The sequence below is a fragment of the Trachemys scripta genome, chromosome 1, assembly GCF_013100865.1.
Source record: "Trachemys scripta elegans isolate TJP31775 chromosome 1, CAS_Tse_1.0, whole genome shotgun sequence".
Classification (NCBI taxonomy): Eukaryota; Metazoa; Chordata; order Testudines; family Emydidae; genus Trachemys; species Trachemys scripta.
The window spans coordinates 143,339,785-143,361,772 of NC_048298.1; the positions used below are offsets into that span (position 1 = coordinate 143,339,785).

General features: G+C 45.8%; 1 protein-coding gene across 1 annotated transcript in view; it reads left to right on the forward strand.

Annotated features, from left to right (window-relative positions):
* POLQ (DNA polymerase theta) overlaps positions 1–21,988 on the forward strand; it is a 138,089-nt gene that overhangs the window by 3,716 nt on the left and 112,385 nt on the right. Inside the window, 5 exon segments of the mRNA XM_034788349.1 lie at positions 1,939–2,121; positions 3,261–3,391; positions 6,425–6,581; positions 13,337–13,445; positions 15,191–15,410. Coding sequence (XP_034644240.1) covers positions 1,939–2,121; positions 3,261–3,391; positions 6,425–6,581; positions 13,337–13,445; positions 15,191–15,410 — 800 coding nt within the window.

Sequence of the window (21,988 nt, forward strand, 5' to 3'; positions counted from 1 at the left end):
CATGGTGCGGCCCCTGGCTGGAGTGCCTTGGCTGGAGTGGGGCCGAGCCACATGGTAAGGCCCTCGACCCGCCAGAGCGGGGCCGTGCCGTGTAGGGCAGCCCCTGACCCACCAGAGCAGGGCTGAGCTGCATGGTGCAGACCCTAGCCAGAGCAGGGCCGAGTCACGTGGTGTGGCCCCCGACCCATCGCCCTGGCAGGAGCAGGGCCATGCCGCTTGGAGCTCTGTGTTCGGGGCCGCCCCACACGGCACGGCCCTGCTCTGGTGCTCCGGCTGGGGCTTTAGTTTGGGCGGCCGCCGATCCAGAGCCCTGTCCGGAGCATTGGAGCGGGGCCGTGCTGTGCGGTCTGGCCCCTGACCGGAGTGGGGCCGAGCTGCATGATGTGGCCCCTGGCTGGAACGGGGCGGTGCCGCATGTTGCAGCCCCCATCCGGAGCACTGTAGCTGGGCCGAGCCGTGTGGGGCAGCCCCCGACCCGCCAGAGCGGCCTCCGACCCGCCAGAGCGGCCCCGCTCTGGTGCTCCGGGGGCTGAGCTGCGTGGTGCAACCCCTAGCCGGAGCAGGGCTGAGTCATGTGGTGCGGCCCCCGAACCATCGCCCTGGCAGGAGCGGGGCTGTACCACTTGGAGCTCTGTGTTGGGGGCTGCCCCACACGGCACGGCCCCGCTCCGGTGCTCCGGCTGGGGCTTTAGTTTGGGCGGCCCCCGATCTAGAGCCCTGTCCGGAGCACTGGAGCGGCGCTGTGCCGTGTGGTGCGGCCCCTGACCAGAGCGGGGCCAAGCTGCGTGATGCGGCCCCTGGCTGGAGCGGGGCGGTGCCGCGTGTTGCGGTCCCCATCTGGAGCACCGGAGCGGGGCAGAGCCGCATGGTATGGCCCCCGACTCAGCGCCCCAGCCGGAGCACCGGAGCGGGGCCATGCCGCATGGTATGGCCCCTGACCCGTTGGAGCGGGGCCATGCCACGTCGGGCGGTCACCGATCTGCCAGACCGGGGCCAAGCCACATCGTGCTTCCCCTGGCCGGAGCGGGGCCAAGTCACGTAGTGCGGCCCCCGACTCAGCGCCCCAGACGGAGCACAAGAGTGGGGCTGAGCCGCGTGATACGGTCCCCGACCCAGGGCCTTCGCCGGAGTGGGGCCAAGCTGCGTGGTGCTGCCCCCCACCCAGCGCCCCGAGTGGGGCAGGCCGTAGTTTGCCCGCCTCTTTTATAGTGCTATTAGTATCTTAATCACCCTCAACTGGAAGCTGTGTTCATATTGAATCACCTCATCTCAAAAAGCAGGGAGTTGAGAGATGGGCAAAGAAAATGGCTTGTGGTATAGAAAAGGTCTCATATGAAGAGAGAGTGAAAATATTTTAGGAGGCAAATAAAAAGGGAGATGATAAAAGCACAGAAAATAATGAATAATGTATAGAGTAGGTAGATCAGGAATTTCTTGGGACCCTTTCTCAGATTACAGATTTAGAGATATTCAAAGAAATTGAAATACGGTGAATTAAAAACTGATGGGAGGAAATACTACTCATACAATGTACGATAAGCCTGTGGATCGTTGTGGCCAAGAGCTTTAGCAGAATTCAAGAGGGACTGGACATTTAAATGGATGGCAAGAATATCCAGAATTAGAATAGAAAAAATGAAAAGAATAAGCAATATTTTTGGAAGGAATAGAAACTCTCATGCTTCAGGCCATAACCCAATCTCCTAACTGTGGGAGGTTAGGAGGAAACTTGGGGGGCAGGTTATTCTGTAAGGTTTCTTCCACTTTCCTCTGAAGCACCTGGTCCTAGGCACTGTCAGAAACAGGATCCTTGATAAAATGAACCACAGCTCTGATTCAGCATGGCAGTTCCTGTGTTTCTGAAAGTTTAGTGGATAAGGCCTAAGTGTCATATTACTCACTATGCTGCCTCTGCTGATGTTGGAATTTTTCCCAAAGGGCGATGCCAACAGATGAATATTCCCGATGACCAAGCAGACAAGCTGCTCCTAGCAAGCTGGGGGCTTCCTGAAGTAGTTCTGGAGAAATACCACAGTCTGGGAGTAGTACATATGTTTGAATGGCAAGCAGAGTGCCTGATGCTTGGACAAGTCCTGGAGGGGAAGAACCTAGTTTACTCAGGTATGCAGACATCTGACAGAATCATGCACTGTAACAGGCTAAGATTTTGTCCTGGAATTTTTAGTAGAAGTCACGGATAGGTCATGGGCAAAAAAGAAAAATTCACGGAAGCCGTGACCTGTCCGTGACTTTTATTAAAAATATCCATGACAAAATGAAGATCTGCGGGTCCCCATATAGCCCCTGCGTAGCTGCCCTGCTTCAGGCTAGGAGCCGCCTGCAGCAGCTGGGGGCTGTGGGATACCCCTGCCACCTGCAGCTCTGGGGGCTCGAGGCGGCTGGGAGCTTGGGGGTTTGCCCACAGCTGTGGCAGCTAGGAATTGTGGGGTCCCCCTTCCGCCTGTGGGGGCTGGGAGCTGCAGGGTACCCCTGCTGTCTGCAGCTCCAGGGGCCACTGGCTTGGAGCTTGGGGGTCCCCCCGCCGGCAGCTGGAAGCTCAGGGTTTCCCTGCAGCTCCCGGCTGCTGCGAATGGCGGGGAATCCTGCAGGTCCCAACCACTGCAGGCTGAAGTCATGCAGGTCACTGGAAGTCACAGTTTCTGTGACTTCCGCAACCTCTGTGACTAAATCGTAGCCTTAACTATAACTTCACTAATATAATATAAATGATTTTACTGCTGCTAAAAGGTGCTGGGCTGGCGGCTCTGGAGGCTGAAATCATCTTTGCCTTAGAGGAGGTACAGCACAGATTGCAGTAGGGCAAGTTACTGGGCTCAGCCCACTGATGTGCCTCTAACCTGCTGTGATGAGACCATCTCCAGATATGCGGAGGGAGTCCAGCCTCAGGCCCCCAGAGCTGCAGGTGGCAGGGGTTTCCCATATCCTGCCACTTCCTGTCATCTAGGAACTGGATGGAGACCCACTGGCTTGTTTTACTTGGGTGACTGAACAGCCACCAAAGTGGTAATGACTTTCAGTCATTGTGGACCAGGGGCTGGGTATGAATTAGCATCCTTAAAGTGAAAGTCTCTGAGTAAAATTTTCAGACACACCTAAATCCCATTTTAAAAAGTGGCTTAGACATTTAGGCAGTTCTGAATATTTTTCTTTGTATGCAGTTTCCACCTCTGGAGTCATCCAGTAGCTAATCGCTTGCAGTTTAAGTTTTGACACACTTTTCTTGGATCATGTTATTTTAGCGCCTACTAGTGCTGGGAAGACGCTAGTTGCTGAGTTACTCATCTTGAAGAGAGTCCTGGAAACCCAAAAGAAAGCTCTGTTCATCCTCCCCTTTGTCTCTGTGGCCAAAGAGAAAAAGTATTACCTGCAGGTAAGTGGAATACAGGAGTGTGGGGGTATGGCTCAAAGCTGTCAAATCAAACCTTTTCAGAACCTTAAACATGTGGAAACATTTGTATGAAATGGAGGGGGGAGGGTGGAAATAGAGCTTTGTGGAAGACAGAAATTCTGTTTTGCAAAGGATTTTGAAAATTGGTTTAGTTTCGAATCAGAACAAAATCCGAAACATTGAAAGTCTCTGTGAAGGAATTTTGGGTTGATCAAAACATTTCATTTCAATTTCTACTTTTTATGTTGTGTTTTTTTTATTTGTGTGTGTATAATTTATTTATAGTACACCTCTATCCTGATAAAAAGCTGTCCTTGGGAGCCAAAAAAATCTTACCGTGTTATAGGTGAAACCGCGTTATATCGAACTTGCTTTGATCTGCCGGAGTGCGCAACCTCGCCCCCCCGGAGCAATGCTTTACTGCGTTATATCTGAATTCGTGTTATATAGGGTCGCGTTATATGGGGGTAAAGATGTGTGTATATATAACAAAAGGTCATTTCAAAACAAAAAATGTGAATGTTTATTCCAAAACTGTTGAAACAGGATGTTTTGACATTTTTGGAATACTTGTCTGGTTTTCTTCTGAAACAAACTTCCAGTGTGATGGTGCTGCTCACCTCTCCTGTGGTGTGCACTTCATCCTACAATAAGGCTGTCACGTTCTGGGGTGCAGTCCAGACCAGAGTGAGGTTGTCACTCCCTGCTTTGCACACCTCACAAGGCTTTGCTGCTGTAGTTCCCAACCTGGATTGCTCACAACTAGCCTACAGGTCACACACTGTGTGTCTAGCATCAGGGGGTAGCCGTGTTAGTCTGTATCTACAAAAACAACAAGGAGTCTGGTGGCACCTTAAAGACTGACAGATTTATTTGGGCATGAGCTTTCGTGAGTAAAAACCTCACTTCTTCGGATGCACTGTGTGTCTGTGCACAGCTGGAGCCCTGATCTAGTAGCTCTGACCCCAGCAGTTTGCCAGCAATGTACCAGTCACACTTTGGCTTCTACCAGCTTTGGTTACTACTTGCCACGTGACCCCAACACACTCCCAGTTGAGGATTTCCCCCAAAACGTGTTCTGCAGTGTCCAGCCCTTTCCTGGACAGTTCAGTTATTAAGGTTCATTGCCCTTCTATGGAGTCAATTTTCAACAATTTGCTACTTTAATTGGAGTTACCAAATTGTTCAGTTTAAACACAGCACTGTGTTTTATTTAGATTAAAAATAAAACACATTTATTAACAGAAGAAGATAGGAGTTTAAATATTTCAAGTATGAGATAAAGTTAGAAGTTACCAGCAAATAAAAGTGAAAACATGCATCTAAAAGTCTAAAACTTAATCCAGCAAGTTTTGGTTCAAGACTTTAAGATGGCCTTTCTCACCCACAGTCTTCCAGCAAGATGGTGACTGACTCTCTCCTTGGCCAGGATCTCTCCCAAAGGTGCTGGTGCCTTTGTCATCTTAGGTGAAAGAAAGAGCTTGGGGTCCTCTATCCCTTTCTTTTATAGGCCAGTGAACCTTTGAGGTGGATTCTTTGGAAGGTTACCCTTCAAAGTAATATGTATTTAAGCAGTAAGGAAGGTGACATGGAATCTGGTGATGAAGGGGCTTCATCCTCTTTCTTCACCCACTTGTGTTTGCTAAATTGCAAATTGTTCTGTTTCCTGCTGTAGATCAATCTCTGATAATTTTCATATGACTTTACATTGTGCCTCTTCATATAACCTTGTGGTGGGTCTACCCACGTGTGACCTCTGTTTTCATGGGACTTTGTATCAAAGCCTCATTTAGAAACTTTGCATTGCCCTTGGTATAATATTATAGCCCCTAAGGATAGAATAAGATAGAAGAAAATTTTCTTTTTGCTAGCAGTAGAACAAGAGCTCTTCCCCCCCCCCACTCTTAATCAATTGCCCTGTTGAATGAATGAGGTGTGGATGAGCAAGGCATGGAAGGCAGCACCTTCAGACAGCCTCAACTGTTGGAGAGGGGCTGGGAGCCAGACCCAAGGACAATAAAACGTGTCAAGTGGGCTCATTAAAGACAAGCAGACATACTGACAGCCTCGGGGGGTTAGAAGCAAGCACCTTCTTTTGGAAACACCCTCTTTGCAGCATTGGGACAACACTCAAAAGAAAGCAGCACAAAGGACCAATGGACACAGACACAGAGTTTGAATCTGGTATAGATTTGCATGAGAGGGAAGCTGCTATAAAAGTGAGGTGTCTTGCAGAGGACCCCGGGTCTCGTCTTGTCAACATGGGAGCATCGATCCAGATCGGCAGAAGCCCGGCTCCACCCCCTCCCCCATCTAACTCACCTGGCCAGTGAAGTTAAGGGGAGCAACTAATTGGTAACAACAAGACGGAGTGTGTTTGTGTGTGTGTGTGAGTGTAAGTGTAATATATTATATGCATATAATACAGTGTTAATGAATACATGTATTACTAATAAATGTGGCGTTTTGTCTTATTCCCCCTGAAAAGATCCTGTGCAGTACTTTAAGTACAACACTGCCATCTCCTCCTCCTGCTGTCTTGAGGACCCTGTTTACCTCAATTTACATAAAAGTAGTAAACACGTATTCCTTTCTTTAGGATAGGTCTCTTTAACAACTTGTCTAGGCAGGGCTTTGTGGGTTTGAACTTGTGCTAGTAACGTCATACAGGGCAGTCACAACTTCACATATAATGTAGCAACACATTTCACTATAATTGACCAATTAGTTATACATTTTCAAATCATACTTCACAAGGCATATATGGTACAAAGTTTATTACAATAAAGAGAAGTGACTTGGGCTGCTTTGTTGTGGGGCAGAATGCGCAAAGTTGAATAGGAGACAGCAGGCACTTGCTGGGTCAGCCATGCTCTTAGTCGGGTTATCTGATCTAGTGTTGGGAATGTCTGTTTTAGATTGTGTGTACTGTGCTGATTTCAGTATGCTGCATATGGGGATCGCAAGTAAAGATTCTAATTCTGTGAACAAATGTTCTGTCTCCCTGGCGCACAGACTCTGTTTCAGGAGGTGGGTGTGCGGGTAGAAGGCTATATGGGAAGTACTTCCCCTGCTGGACGTTTCTCTGCACTAGATGTTGCTGTCTGCACCATTGAGAGAGCCAACGGACTAATCAATAGACTCATAGAGGAGAACAAGATGGACTCACTGGGTAAGATGCTAGGGCCTGATCTGTCTGCAGGATGAAGGAGCATGTTTATTGTGTACAGTTAATGAATTTTGTTTTGAGATTATATGCACTGTGTATGTTTAAGCCCTTATTTTTACTCTACTCTTGCCTTGTAGTTCTTGTGCAAAGGAGACAGGCTGTGGCACCTGGGGGTGTCTCTCTGACTGAGACAGTTTTTAACTATCAGTAAGTGTACAGGCTGGGACCTGGCAGAACAATGAGATGGCTGCATCCTAGGTGATACCAGTTTTCTCCAGCTTGAATGCGGGGTTTGAAAGTGGAAAATCCCAGAAGGGGATCAAAGAAACCAGAGCAGGTATTTAAAAATGCAAAGGCTGAGAAGTTGGGGAAGGACTCCTATGCGGATTTCTTGAGTGAGAGGGGATGCTTTTGAGTGCAGGGGTCAGAGAGAGATGCCATGATTTGGAGAAGTCCTGAGCTGGAGGAGTGCAGCCCAACAGAGGGGACTCGGAGTCCTGAAAGGACCCAAATCCCAAAGAACACTTCAGTGATGAGGAAACGACATATAGGTGGGGTTTGACTTAAATCTGTGTATCTCTTTTGCTGCCTAAAATAAAGGGTGTTTGTTTTAGAAATCATTCTTCAAAGTATACTTTGCTTTGCCTATCACATGTCCCTGAAGAGGTTAAACTATAAACCAGAGTGCCCACAAGGTTGCAGCTCTGGGAAAGAATGTGCTTAAACTACTGGGAAGTCATGGGTGTGTTCAGCATGGGTCTTGAGGCTTAGGGCAGCAGGACTGCAGATTGCCAATTTCAGAAGGGTACCAGATACAGAGACTGCATGTGCCAGAGAGGCTGATGCCTGTCCAGACCAAGGGAAGTTTAAAAGCATGTTGGCCCAGCATGTGGGACCCAAATACAGTAGCCTAGGGAGTGTCTAGAAAGGGGAGCTTAAGTAGGGCTGGGACACTTATTATACAACTTGAGTGCGTATGAGAATCGGAAAATGGGGACTGTCCTCAAGGCTCCAGGAGACGGAGGAACTGTCAAGGAAAATCGAGCAATCTTCCCTCCATCCTGCTGCTTATAGGCTTGCTTTGGGAATCCACTCAGGGGCTGCTCTGTATGGCTGGAGGGTGGGTCCGTGGGTGGAATTTGTTGCTGTAGCTTGTCTGGGCTTGGCAATGTGACTGGGAGACAATCCATGGGTAGGGCTTGTCAATGTTCGTGGAAGATTCCCTTGGGTAGGGTTTAAACAGTGAAGGGAGTCTGGGTGTTTCTTTAAAAACAACAAGGAGTCTGGTGGCACCTTAAAGACTAACAGATTTATTTGGGNCAGCCAACACAGATTAGCCTCATCCATAAATTCCAACCAACCAGACCCAGAAAAGCCCCATCTACGATTCCATCCCCACTTCATACCACAAGTGCGATCCATCCATTCCACACATACACATTTCCCAGCCACCCATCTGGCACACAGGAGATCTACGAATTCAAAGAAACACCCAAGTATCAGGGGGTAGCCGTGTTAGTCTGCATCTACAAAAACAACAAGGAGTCTGGTGGCACCTTAAAGACTAACAGATTTATTTGGGCATAAGCTTTTGTGGGTAAAAACCTCACTTCTTCAGATCCATAGAGTGAAAGTTACAGATGCAGGCATTAATGCCTGCATCTGTAACTTTCACTCTATGGATCTGAAGAAGTGAGGTTTTTACCCACAAAAGCTTATGCCCAAATAAATCTGTTAGTCTTTAAGGTGCCACCAGACTCCTTGTTGTTTTTGTAGATGCAGACTAACACGGCTACCCCCTGATACTTGGGTGTTTCTTTGAATTCGTAGATCTCCTGTGTGCCAGATGGGTGGCTGGGAAATGTGTATGTGTGGAATGGATGGATCGCACTTGTGGTATGAAGTGGGGATGGAATCGTAGATGGGGCTTTTCTGGGTCTGGTTGGTTGGAATTTATGGATGAGGCTAATCTGTGTTGGCTGATGTGACTAGAAGGGCAATAACCTTAAATTATTTTTTCCAATAGTAGTTTAAAAGGAAGCAAGCCTGCTGTCTTTCACAGTTGTGGACTTGCTGTATTACTGTGGTCCTAGGTTTTGGTGGTGCCTATTAAATAAGATGAATGTAGAGAGATGTGAAACCATTAGGAATCTCTGGGTATTCTGTGTGCATGTGAGGAGGAAGCTGTATTTTCCCAGCACAATCAAAAATTCATTCTTCCTTTGTGTTTGTCTAGCTGATATTTTATACACTATTGTTAAATCTAGAATCCCTCCTGCCCTGCCACTGGCCTGTGATGTTACTGTAGTATTTGAATTGATATTTTAAACCAAGAAAAGACAGAGAACTAAATGAACATTAAATTGTGAGACCCTCACCCTTGACTTTCCTGACCTGTGTGCATTTCATGCCATAATTTTTCATTGTACCAGCCAGGTAGCTCTTAAAGACAAGAAAGTAAGAAAGAAAAGTTAGAGGCTGATGATTTTATCTTCATGTGTAATCGTGCAATGTGCATATTCACATGTTGGACCCTGGAGACCCCAGTGATTTATGTGCTATAAATACTTTCAGCCGTGGGGGTGTGTGTGTACTTGAATGTGCTAAGATAGCTGAAGTTTTTGATTAGTTCTAGTGCAATCCGTATGCTTCTTTGCGTCCTCATGGGGAATATTGCCAAAGGAGGGTCATATAGGTGTGGAGAGTCAGATAAGTATATGATTAGATGTGCAGAGCTTGTGTCTACTTACTGCTACCTCATTAAAATTTGTAAAATTGTCTTTCAAATAATGTAAGTGCAAAAAAAAATCTGAGACTAACTGATGATAAAACATCATTTTCTGATACTTGATTATTTGGAAAGTTATGCAAACTAATTAATTTCTGCCACCCTCACAAAAAATCACTTTTGGCGTAAAATAATCATGACAAATTTCATCCCAAAGGGTAATATTTGGAGGTAAATTTTATAAAAACCTGAAAATACAAAGGCTGAGAATGACTTTAAATATAGCCAACCTCAAGCTACTGTAATGCTGCAACATTGTACCTTGACTCTTCTAATTAATTCTAATTTTAGACTACTTTTTTAATGGAGTGTTTTATTCTTTGAGATGAATTATTGAGAGACAACTGCAGCTCTGGCTGGATTCCATCTCAAGCTTGAGTTGTTCCTTTTGTTGGTGTCAACCCCCTGCTGCCAGCTCACATTGCCTCTGGAAATTGTTGAGAGAAACTCAATTCCTGCTGCTGGCAGAGCTGTCTGTTGCCTAAGGCAGTTCAGAGCAATTTGATTTGAATTTAATTATTATATAATTTATGCAGTTGCTCGCATCTCGGTAAACAGGAAAGGGAGAAGTTTTCTTGCAGTATTGTTTAGTATCAATGTGACGAATAAATCTAGAGAAATTTTAGGAGAGCAGACTAAAGAAAAACCTCCTTCCTGTTAAATGTGCCAGCTGGGAGTAGGTTTGTATTGTGTTACCAGTGGTAGGTTTGTAATTTAAAAATTAGGTTTAAAAAGTAGAAGTTCAAAAATCTCTGGATTTTAGCATTTTTGATATAAAAAACAAGTTGAACCTTCTGTGGCTGCCCGAAGAACTGTAGCAACTGAGGGGTTGTCTTCACTTGCAAATTAATTCAGATTAAGGTAGGGTATGAATTAAAAAGCAGTAGCCATTCTCAAATAACTGTAGACAAGCCCTCAGATTAACATGAGCACCTTGCCAGGAGCCCCAAAGTCTCATGTTATTTGCAGACAAAAGAGCATATTGTAGTTGTCTTCATTTTCAGTAGAGATGCAGTTTAAAGAGATTTCAACCCCCCTCCCTCCCGCTTACACTACTTAGCAGGTTGCTCAGTTAAAAAGAATATTACATGCTGGGACTTGCACAACCAATGGAGACTACTTCTGTTTTAAAGATGATGGTAGCCGCCTTGTTTGAGTTATTGTGTCTACTTTGGTAGCTTCAGTATAATCTCAACAGATGCCTCCATGGTACTGCTTGGAGAAAGAAGCATTGTATGCGTAAATGACTGTCAGGCCTGGCTGATTTGTGCACGGCTCAGATTCCCATATATATGGTTATACTGAGAGCTTGGATGTCATGCATGAATAACAATAGGAGGTACAGAAGTTCTGGCCCATAAAAAAGACAGCCATACTCTGTCTTTTGGGGGAATTCTGCACCACTGCATAATGCAGAATTTGCTCAGAAATTAATGTTCTGCGCAGAATTTCCTTTCCCCCCCCAACAGAAGTGGGCTGCAGAGCTGTTGGCTGCCCCTAGGGGCTGCTGGACCTGGCAGAGCCCACTTTGCAGATAGAAGACACTGATGGATGGAGGAAGCTGGAGGGTTCCCAACAGCTGCAGTTCCTGGCATGCCCTGAAGGAAGAAGGCGGCATGAAGGAAACTCCACACAAGCCCTGGACCTAGCATCAGTCTTTCTCCCCCTCTGGATCCCTGGGCTCTGGGGGGAAGGGGATAGGAGGTGTGAGTGTCTGGGCTGTAGGGTGCCCTGCAGCTGGGCTCTGGGGGAGGAGGGGGTGCAAGTGTCTGGGCTGGGGAGCACCTTATGACTGGGCTCTGGGAGGTAGGGGGTGTGAATGTCTGGGCAGGGGTTGCCCTGTGGCTGGGCTCTGGGGGATAGGGGGTGCCAGTGTCTAAGCTGTGGGGTGCCCCATAGCTGGGATCTGGGGGGAGGGGATGTGGGTGTCTAGCCCCTCAGCTTGGCTCTGTGGCGGGATGGGACAGAGAAACAGGAACTGGGTTGTAGGGGTTTCTTTAACTATATTCCCTGTGGAAAATTTTGTGTCTGTATTGTTACAGATCTAGTTGCTGACAGGTATTTTGAAATAAATTGCCGAAATAATTGAAACTGGCATAAGTATATAGTGTTGTTTTGACAAATCAAATTTGCAGAATTTTTAATTTATTGGCACAGAATTCCTCCAAGAATAACACTGCATAGCAGAAAACATCACATTTGAGACATGCCGTCCTGGGGAATCTGACTAAGACTGTTCTTCGGGAAGTCTCTTCATGACAGACCTGTGAGGTGCTGCTGTTTAATTAAAATAAAAAAAATAAAAAAATCCTGTGCAGGACTTGAAAAGCCCACTTGCCCTTGGTTAGTAGGAAGCTGTTGCAGTAGCCATAAGGTTAATGAGAATAAATGTGAAACAAATGTAAATGAATGCAGTGCTGTGTCTGCCTGAATCTGCAGGCAGCTGTAGTACCTTCGTTGTTGCACATAGTTTTGCCAAACTATAGCAGATGGAAAAGTGATTGGATCATTATTTTACCTGCTTCTATTCAGTGCTTTGTGCTGTGGTCAGCAATGAAAATGACTAGAGTCAGGTCAATTCCACTTTGATGTTGCTAAGGAAATTTGTAAGAAAAATAAGAGGAAAGCATTGGTGCTATTCAGCAGGGCGAGAGAATCCAAAACAGAGGCTGTGGGAAGGGGTAGAGCAACATAGACACCGGTCACCCTCAACATGCTCGTACAGCAGCCAGGAAGGAGACTTGGGGTTGGGAGAGGCAAATAGAGAATACACTTTTTCTTTCTCCAACCTAGAGGCACAGACTATGTGGACACTAGCTAGCCAGAGGGTAATGCAAAAGATCAAACTACCAGTTATGTTCTAGAGACATCACTCTGGTAGAAATGTCATCACCCTCTCCTTTCTCAGTAGATGGCAGAGTTAAGTTGACTTTTTGCTTTTATGTTGCTTGGGGGATGGAGGGGCATCTTTTTTCTCTGTCTTCAGCTATGTGCACACTAGGAGTGCTTTACTGGTGCTTTTGCCAGTATAACTTATTCTGGTTTGGTGAGTGAAACAAACTATACCAGTAAAAACACTCTTTTACCAGTATAACTACGTCTATGCTAGAGTTTTTGCCAGCATTGCTATGTTGGTAAAAAATCACCTTCCCAACCTACGTCGATATGCTGGCAAACTTGATTATAAACCTGGCCTAAGTGAGGTGGGAATGTTCATTTCATCTAGAATTTCTCAAGTTTGGTGCGGTCTGGAAATTTAGAAAGATGTTGTAATTAATTCGGATTGAGGTAGGGTATGAATTTAAAGAGTAGCCATTCTGGAATAACTGTAGACAAGCCCTCAGGGTAACCTTAATTTGGTGAGATGTTGAGGTTGGAAAGATGGGTGCACTGTTAGCTAGACTCCACCAAACACACTGTCAAATTTAACTTTATTTTTTTAAACAAAACAAATTTTGGAGGTAAAATATCATGAAACTGATCATCTGCTTCATGCACTAATATCAGAGGAGAAACAGTGACAGGAAGCAGCAGAAACGTCTCTGGGAGGCACAGGAATTTTGTAAATTTCAACCATTCATATGGAATATGCTGCTGAAGGAGTGATGGAGGTTTGCTCTTGCTTTTGAGCTTTGGTGAAACTTCCTTCCCTGACGAACCAAGGGACGTACCCAACCCATGTACTTATTCGCTACACTGATACTGACTTGGACTCTTTATACGTTCCATGGGTGGCATACCCGAGCCCACTTATCCACGGACGCTTTAAAAACTCCCGCAACCCAATCTGGGTCTCTGCTGGTTATGTGATATGTATGTAGCTTGTGATCCTTGTAACTGATACCTGTAATCCCTCATAACTCAAGCCTGACCCCAGATGTACAGGACCTTCCCTCTTAACTTGTGTATATTTAATTTTAAACATTAACTTAAAATTTTTATTAAAATCTGTAGTGCTTCTTTTCACCAGGGATGGTGGTTGTGGATGAGTTGCACATGCTGGGAGATTCTCACAGAGGATATCTGCTGGAACTCCTGCTGACCAAAGTTCGATTTGTTACAGAGAAAGTTGCTAAAAGGTGGGTAGACTGGGGGGTGTCTGTCTTTTAATACTGAATTCTGAGCAGCTTCAATATTCAGGTTGTTCTCTGAGTTACTGGAGATATGGAGTGGCTCCAGGAATTTGGTGAGAACTCTGATCTAGGATCCTTCTGTTATTAAGGTCTCATCACATCAGGAGCCTATCACTATAGTCAAAAACCTTTTTCCTTGTGTTTTTTTAATTTGTGTGGTGTTGTAAAATTCATTCTTTTTTGGAAAAGAAATTGGGATAAAGCTTTAAGTTCAAATATAAAGTAAGCTAATTTTTTTTGATGTTTTGGATTTGTTGGGTCTTGTCTTGTTTAATTTTTCATTCCTAGGCAATAGAGTTTCTACCACTATTGCCTCCTTTAGGAGACTTTCACAACCTAATAGATCTCTCTATCAAAAATGTTTTGATATGTGTGAAAGAAGTGTATGATCGGGCATCCTGTTTTGGGGGTTGTAGGATTGGGATGAACCCCCAAAATGAGGAAATGTTTGTTTTGATTGCTTAATTATAAACATTATATCCAAAGGAAAAGCCTTAGCTGACTACAGCTATTCTCTGCTGAGTTATTCTACCTGCTTACATGCGTATTACCATTTAACATGGAAAAGATGAAAAAGCAATGATCGCAAGTGTCTTCTATACTAAATCATAAAATATCTACACGCCATAATACGATAGTGAGCCCTTCATTACTCTAAGTGTTAAACCATCCTGAGCTGGTATGGAAGGCTTTGAATAGTTGTTGCTTTTGTGAACTTTCTAAGAAAGGAAATTGTGTGTAATAGAGATTCAAATTTTTCAACATAATTCAGACCAGACATGATCTATCTAGTTCCAGGACTCAATTTGTGTTGAGATGCTCCACAATAATTACATCTTTGTATATGTGTTGGGCATTAACAGCATGCCCAGCAAGGCATGTAGAATGTGCAGGAGCATACACAGTGTTGGATTAAGAAATACGTAATTTTTAAAAAATTGTACACTGTGGTGGCAGACAAGCTTTTAAAAAAATCAATCCTATATTCTGTGGTTAGAGTTATTGATGGGCCATGCATTTGGTGAGTGATTTAGCCCTAGTTTTTACACAGACTTAAAAAAAAAAAAAAAAAAAAGTCTAACTAGGTTCTTGCATCCTTATTTAGACATCTGACAAATCAGGCCACTTATTTAGAAGTGCTGAGCATCCATTAGTTCTCTTTGAATTTAATGGAAGCTAGTGAATGCTCATCACTTGAAAATAACACTACTGATTTAATTTCCTAAATAAGGAACCTAACTGTGTCTAGCCCATTTTTGAAAACCTTAGTCTATGATTGTTTAGCTTAAAATTGAGACAAAATGGAGTGGATTTGATTAAGATATTTAAGCTTATGAAAGTTATAGTGAAAATATATCTGCCCCTTTTGTTTCCATAATTCCATAACTTGAACACTCAAAATTAATAACAAGGAAATCTTCAAAAAATATTTCGAAGTGTGTGTAGTCTGTGCCTTCGAAGGCTAAGCCTTGTAGCCACATTTTTTTTAAATTATGAGTAATGTTATGATCAGCATATAACATTTGTAGTTATGTATGCTGAGAGGAGAGGAATCCATTTTTCTGCTGCAAGATATTCATTGTATTCCTTTGAGCATCAGGATCCCGGATTGGATGGATAGGATTGGTATTCTGCACCAGAACATTGGCATAGGTCTCTATTAACTTTAATTTTCTTTTAACCAATTATAGACAGACAAAGGAGAACAGTCCTGTTTTTGACAGCGTACAGATAGTAGGCATGAGTGCCACCCTCCCTAACCTGGGTCTTCTGGCCTCCTGGCTGAATGCTGAGCTCTACAATACTGATTTTCGCCCTGTACCCCTTATGGAGTGGGTGAAAATTGGCCGTAATATTTATGACTCTTCAATGAAGCTCGTGCGGGAATTCCAACCCATGCTGCAAGTGAAGGTAACTACTGATTCTTGCTAACTAGATCCAGGATAACGTTGTTTCTATTGTCTAATTAAAAGAAGACTCTCTTAAAATGTATCAGATGATGTGTAATTTTTTTAAGTAGCTGACATTCCTACCCTGCTTCTAACATAGTGTGTACACTCAAAATAAGGGCTAAAGTTTACCCTTTTCCTGTGATTTGGTTTTTATTGGTAAACCATCTTAAACTTCTTCCCAAGCTAGGGTTTTCCCCAGCCAGGCCTATCTGTCCCTAGTTCCCTTTGCCTCAGAGAGACACTCCATCCCCTCTTATAAACTAGATTGGAGCTAATTGTACACATCTGAGATAAAAGTTCATAGATTCTAAGGAAAGAAAGGACCATTGTGATCATCTAGTCTGACCTCCTGTATAACACTGGCCATAGAACTTCCCGAAAATGATTTGTTTTGAGCTAGAGCATTTTTATTTATTTATTTTTAAATCCAATCTTTATTAAAGAGTTTGCCAGTGATGGAGAATTACCTGAATATCTTGGCAAAAATACCTTTGCATATCTGCAGGTTTTGAGCATCTGAACCCAGAATAATACAATAGAAGAGCCTTTCATTCCAATGCTAGGTTCCAGAAACTGTTATCTGGTTAAAAATGTATATGAAAATTTCCTAGCTAGGTTAATTCAAACTGCTTAATCTTTAGCAAGCACCTTTTTCTTTTTAATCCCTTTTAAAAACTACTAACAAAACCATCCAAAGCACAGGACTTGGTAGTGATGGGGGGCTTCAACTATCCTGACATCTATTGGGAAAGTAATCTAGCAGGGCACAGATTATCCAACAAGTTCTTGGAATGCATTGGAGACAAGTTTACTACAGAAGGTGGAGGAAGCAACTAGGGGAGAGGCAGTCCCAAAGTTGATTCTGACTAATAGGGAGGAACTGGTTGAGAATTTAAAGCTTGAAGGCAGCTTGAGTGAAAGTGATCATGAAATGATAGGGTTCATGATTTGAAGGAATGGTAGAAGAGAAAACAGCAGAATAAAGACAATGGATTTCAAGGAGGCAGAGTTTGGCAAACTCAGAATTGGTAGGTAAGCTCCCTTGGGAAGCAAGTCTAAAGGAAAAAATGTTCAGGCGAGGTAGCAGTTTTTTAAAGTCATATTATTAAGGGCACAAAAGCAAACTATCCCAATGCATAGGAAAGATGGGAAGTGTGGAAAGAGATCACCCTGACTTAACCAGGAGATCTTCAACAACCTGAAACTCAAAAAAGAGTTACGCAAAAAATGGTTACTAGGTCAAATTATGAAGGATGAGTATAAAAAAACAACACAAGCATGTACGGACAAAATTAGGCCAAAGCACACAATGAGATTAAAGTAGCTTGGGACATAACGGTACTGAGACACCATTTTACAAATATATTAGAAGCAAGAGGGAGGTCAGGGACAGCATAGGCCCATTTACTCAATGAGGAGGGAAAGACAATAACAGAAAATGCAGCTATGGCCGAATTGTTCAAATGCTTTTTTTGTTGTTGTTTTTCGCCAAAAAGGTTCAGTGATTGGATGACTAACATAGTGAACCTCAATGTAAATGGGGTAGGATCTGAGGCTAAAAGAGGGAAAGAACAAGTTCTAGACAAGTTAGGGTATGAGCCCAAACCCCTTTTCCGTCTACACACATGTGTCTCAGACTTGGGCTCAGATCTAGAGTCCTAAGACCCTGCAAGGCTGGAGGGTTCAAGCCCAGGTCAAGCGGTGACCCAGGGTTGAGCCCTATTGCTTTGCAATGTAGACGCAGCCCCGCTTGACTCGTCTCCTGGGAGTACACCAATAGTATCCCACAATCCCATGGGCCAACTTCCTTTGTGTTCTCTATCCAAACAATCTCCAGTCGACTCAATTGAAAATGGAAGCTACCCTTCCTTGGCATACAGCAGCAACTCAGTATTAACCCTTCCATTGTCTTCTGATCACTGAGCTGCAAACACATCTTCGGAGAGCCTTCTGTGTTTGCAATGGAGTCCAAGCAGAACAAGTCTTTTGTAAAGCGCACTGCTTCATGGTCACGTGATTATAGCCAGTTTTCGGTGAGGCCAGTAAACCTGTTGACTTTAGCAAAAATACCAGCAATGATCACACGTACCAACAGACAGATAAAAAGCCGGCAGCTTTGCAAATTTTCTGGGCTGGTGACCAGCGCAGGGGATGACTTTAGTGTCTCAAGAGTGAGTGCTGGAAGACCAGGGATCAGAACCGCACCTTGTGCAACTCGTAAGCTTCATGCCCGTTTTTATGAGGAGTTTGACTGGTGCTTGGCACTGTGCCTATCACAGAGCCAGGACCGGCTCTGGCTTTATTGCCCCCCCAAGCAAAAAAACCCACAACCAATGGGGGGGGCAAAAAAAAAAAAAAACCACCCTGCGGCGTGGCCAGAGCCAGGGTGCAGGGGGACTCCCTGCACTGCAGATGTGGGTGGGGGAGAGAGAGAAGGGGGGCGGCCAGGGCTTCAGCGGGGCGCTGCCACACGGCCCCGCCCCCTGCCGGGAGGGCTCCGCACTGCTCCCGTCGGCTGGGAGGGAAGGATGCAGGCTGCCCTGCCAGGCTTGCTGCAGGGCGCTCCTGTCCTCCTCGCCGCCACCGACCCCTACAGGGCAGCCGGAGTGGAACACACACTTAAAAAAAAAAAAAAAAAAAAAAAAAAAACGCGGCCGTGCGGCTGGCCCTAGGATTGGGCGGAATGCCGCCTCGTTCAATCTGCCGCCCCAAGCACCAGCTTGCTCAGCTGGTGCCTGGAGCCAGCCCTGCACAGAGCCAACCGTGGTGCATGACGACCTGGTCAGCCCGGATGGTGCCCTACTGTCCCCTAAATCCAGCATGGGGACTAATGGGAGCCAGGCAGAGACAGAAGCTGCCCCTGAGCCAGATAAGTTTCTGATTTGAATTAAAAGTTTATTACTACAGTAATGGGAGGGATTTCAAGTTATGAGAAGCCTCAGCTACCAGCATGTATCCACTAATGGAGGATTGTAGCCCAGCAGTTTGGTGCCCCTCCCACCCCCAGCATGTGGAGTTCAAAATGGTGACCGGGAAATGCAAACAGTAAAGAACAGGTTTAAAGAGTATTCATGTTTTTCTTAAAGTAATAATCTTTGTTTGCCACTCTATAATCACTCAGCGGCTATGGAGCTGTCTGGAAACAGTGAACTTTGTGAAAATGTGTTCTACGAGTGCTTGCTCATATCAATTCCAGTTAGGTGTGTGCGCGCGCCATGTGCACGGCTGTCGGAAGATTTTTCCTAGCAGCTACCCATCGGGCCGACTATGGAGTCCCCTGGTGCGCCATCAGTATGGCGCTCTATATATGACTCTGCCGGCCCGACCCCCCCTTCAGTTCCTTCTTACTGCCAGTGACAGTTGTTGGAACAGTGGCTTCTTGATTTGCAAGTGTCCCACTAATCCCTAGCTCCTCTGTTATCTTCTGTAAATAGTTTGCTCTGTTAGTTAATCGTTGATGGTTAGTCTTGCTACTTAACGGATTGGGGGGCTCCCCCTCCTGCACGGGCCCCACCGGGGACTCAGGGCATGCCATCTCAGGGCTTCAAACCCTGTAGTTCCTGTGTGAAGCCTATGCCCATGGGCAACCCCCTGACTCCTGTCTTCAGTATCTGGGAGAAGCCCACCAGTCAGACAAGTGTAAGATCTGCAAGACTTTCAAACCTCACACCAGGAAGGAGAGGGACATCCATCTGAAGCAACTCCTAATGGAGTCAGCCCTCTGGCCTCAGCAGGACCCAGCCCCAGTGCCTCGGTGCGAAACACTCCCACTGCGGTCCCATCTACAGTGCTGAGAAAGGACCTGGCGTGCTAACCCAGGAACCGCCGATCCCCTGGACCCCAGAAGCATTCTCACTGGCACAGCTCTCATTCCACGACTGCCTGCAAAAAACAGGCAAAGGGGAAATCCACCCCCCCCCGTGGGTTGTTACTGCAGCTGTACCCCCGGAAGGGAACAGTGCAGGGGATAGGCCTATAGCCAGCAGACCATTGGTCCAGGCACAACCAGTGTGGGCCCCCATCTCTCCAGCGAGCCCTATTCTCCTGGACTCCCTGCAGCTGCATGTGGAGGAAGCTATGATGCCTTCCACCCCGGACACCTTTTGAAGCTGCCAGGGGCCTCATCAAGATGATGGCACCTAAGTCTCCCACTATGAGGGACAAGCCACCGCTCCCTCGGAGCATGGCACCATCCAGAGGCAAGCCTGCCATGTTGGGTCCATCAGCCCCCCAGCCTGAATCTTCGTGCCGCTCTGAGTCCCGGCACCGCGCCCATGCCAGTCTGACTCGTGGCGCTGGTCTGACTCGCGGTGCCGGTCCAACTCACGGCGCTGGTTCCATAGCCCCGACTCTCGGAGCTGCTCCCACTTGAGGTGGTCGTCAGCATACAGGTCTTGATCCCATTCGAGATCCAGGTCCAGTTCTAAGCACTGAAACCCCCACCGGCCCCCCAAATTAACCAGCTCCTTTCCCTCCACAAACACATTATTACAGGTACTATTTCCCCTCTTTCATAGGGCCATGCAAGTTGATAATGTGAGAACATAAAGCATCCCTGACTTCTGTTGACCAGGTCCAGCCAACTCCAGTTGTGGTAGATGCTGGCTGAGTGAACCGATTCAGCTGCTCCTTGTTGTTATAGGCCCATTTAGGGGAAAATGGCTCACCTTTGGCTCCTCAAAGATTGTAAAGAATACAGCAAGCCACAATAATGCAGACAGCATTGCTGAGTTAGTATTCAAATGGGTCTGTTGCCACCTTCAATTGGATTTTAATTTGCCAAAGCACATCCAACAGCGATAGAATCTACACCTGCTAAGTGTGTAATTAAACCTTCTTTTGCCCAGGCCTCTGAAAATCAGGGTATTGCTTCATAAGACAAGGCAAAAGGGGATACATGGGGTCCCCAAGAATAACAGTGGGGATAGTGTTTATGACAATGTTATTTGGTGGGAATAGTGTCCCAGTCTGTTCATGAATGTAGACTCCTGATTGGTGAAAAACCCTGATGTGAACTTTGGGAATGCAGTCCATGTTGACCTTCATAAATTGGCCTCTGGGGGGGGGCCTGCATAACAATCAAGTAGTACCCTTTGTGGTTTATATACCCCTTGAGGAGAGCAAACTATGGGCACATGAGTCCCATCAGTGGCCCCTGTGCAGTTAGGAAAACCCCATTCTCTCAAAGCCAGCAGTTACTTCAGGAATATCTTTAATGACCACCACCTTTGGGAAAACCACACACCTTACTGCCTCAGAAATCTCCACCACCACTTTGCTCACAGTCGCCTTTCCACCCCCAACTGGTTGGCAACAGACTTGTAGCAGTCAGGGTAGCCAGCTTCCAGACTGCTTTAACAACCTGCTTCTGGACTGGCAAGGGGGAGTGTCTTTAGGCTGGGGGGTTGGGGCAAGCTGCTCACAAAGCTGCAGAAATGTAGCTTTCTTCATGCAAGAGTTCTGGATTCACTGCTGTTCATCCTAGGGCTGTGTGACAATGTGAGCCCACCAGACTGTGTGCTTGTGGCCCTGCATCAGAAGTGCCGGTCTACATAACATCAGCTGGTTTACTGCTAAGTAAAATATGCTGATTTTACTTAGCAGCATTAGCTAGTGCGAGTTTGCCATGTCTCCTCCTCCTCCTCTCACTCCATCATGAAATCTGTCAGGTGCGTTTGGTGGGTCAGAAAAAGCAGCGCAAATGCCCATTGGCGCATCCCAGAAGCTCTGTCCATTTTCTGACACAGGAATGAAAGCGTAAGCAAGAGAAGGTTTTCAAAAGGCTGCTCCTCTCTGTTGCTGGCTCCGATAGCTGGGAGCGCACAGACCAAAATGACTCGGCAGGCTGTGTTGGCGGGCTGTTCAAATTTCCTGTGACATGCAGGGTGGGCAGTAAAGTTTTCCCACAGGGCATCATCGTCAAAAGGCTAGAGCAGTTGCATTTTGAGAGGGTGCTTGGGACTCTGCGATTGCTTTGACTCGGGTCTGTGTGCTGCAGTGCGGACATCAGCACCCCAGGTTCAAGCCCTGGTTAGAAAAATCTTAACATAGGGTTAAGAATCAGTGTAGTCACTCAAGCCAGGATTTTCTAACCTAGGTCAGGTGACTCGAGTCCCACTAACCGTAGGCTTATATTGCAGTGTACACATACCCTTAGATGTCTTCAGGTTGGCGGGGCCTGACGAAATACGTCCTAGAGCAATGGTTTTCAACCTGTGGTCCACAGACCCTTGGGGATCTGCAGACTATTAAGATTTCCAAAGGGGTCTGCACCTCCATTTTACATTTTTTTAGGGGTCCGCAAATGAAAAAAGGTTGAAAACCAGTGTCCTAAAATATTTAAGGAACTGGCCGAAGAGATCTCTGAGCCACTAGTGATTATCTTTGAGAACTCATGGAGGACAGGAGAGATGCTAGAGGACTGGAAAAGAGGTACTATATTTCCCATCTATGAAAAGGGGAATAAGGACAGCCCAGGGAATTATAGACCAGTCACCTGAACATTGGTACCTGGAAAAATAATGGAGCAATTGATCA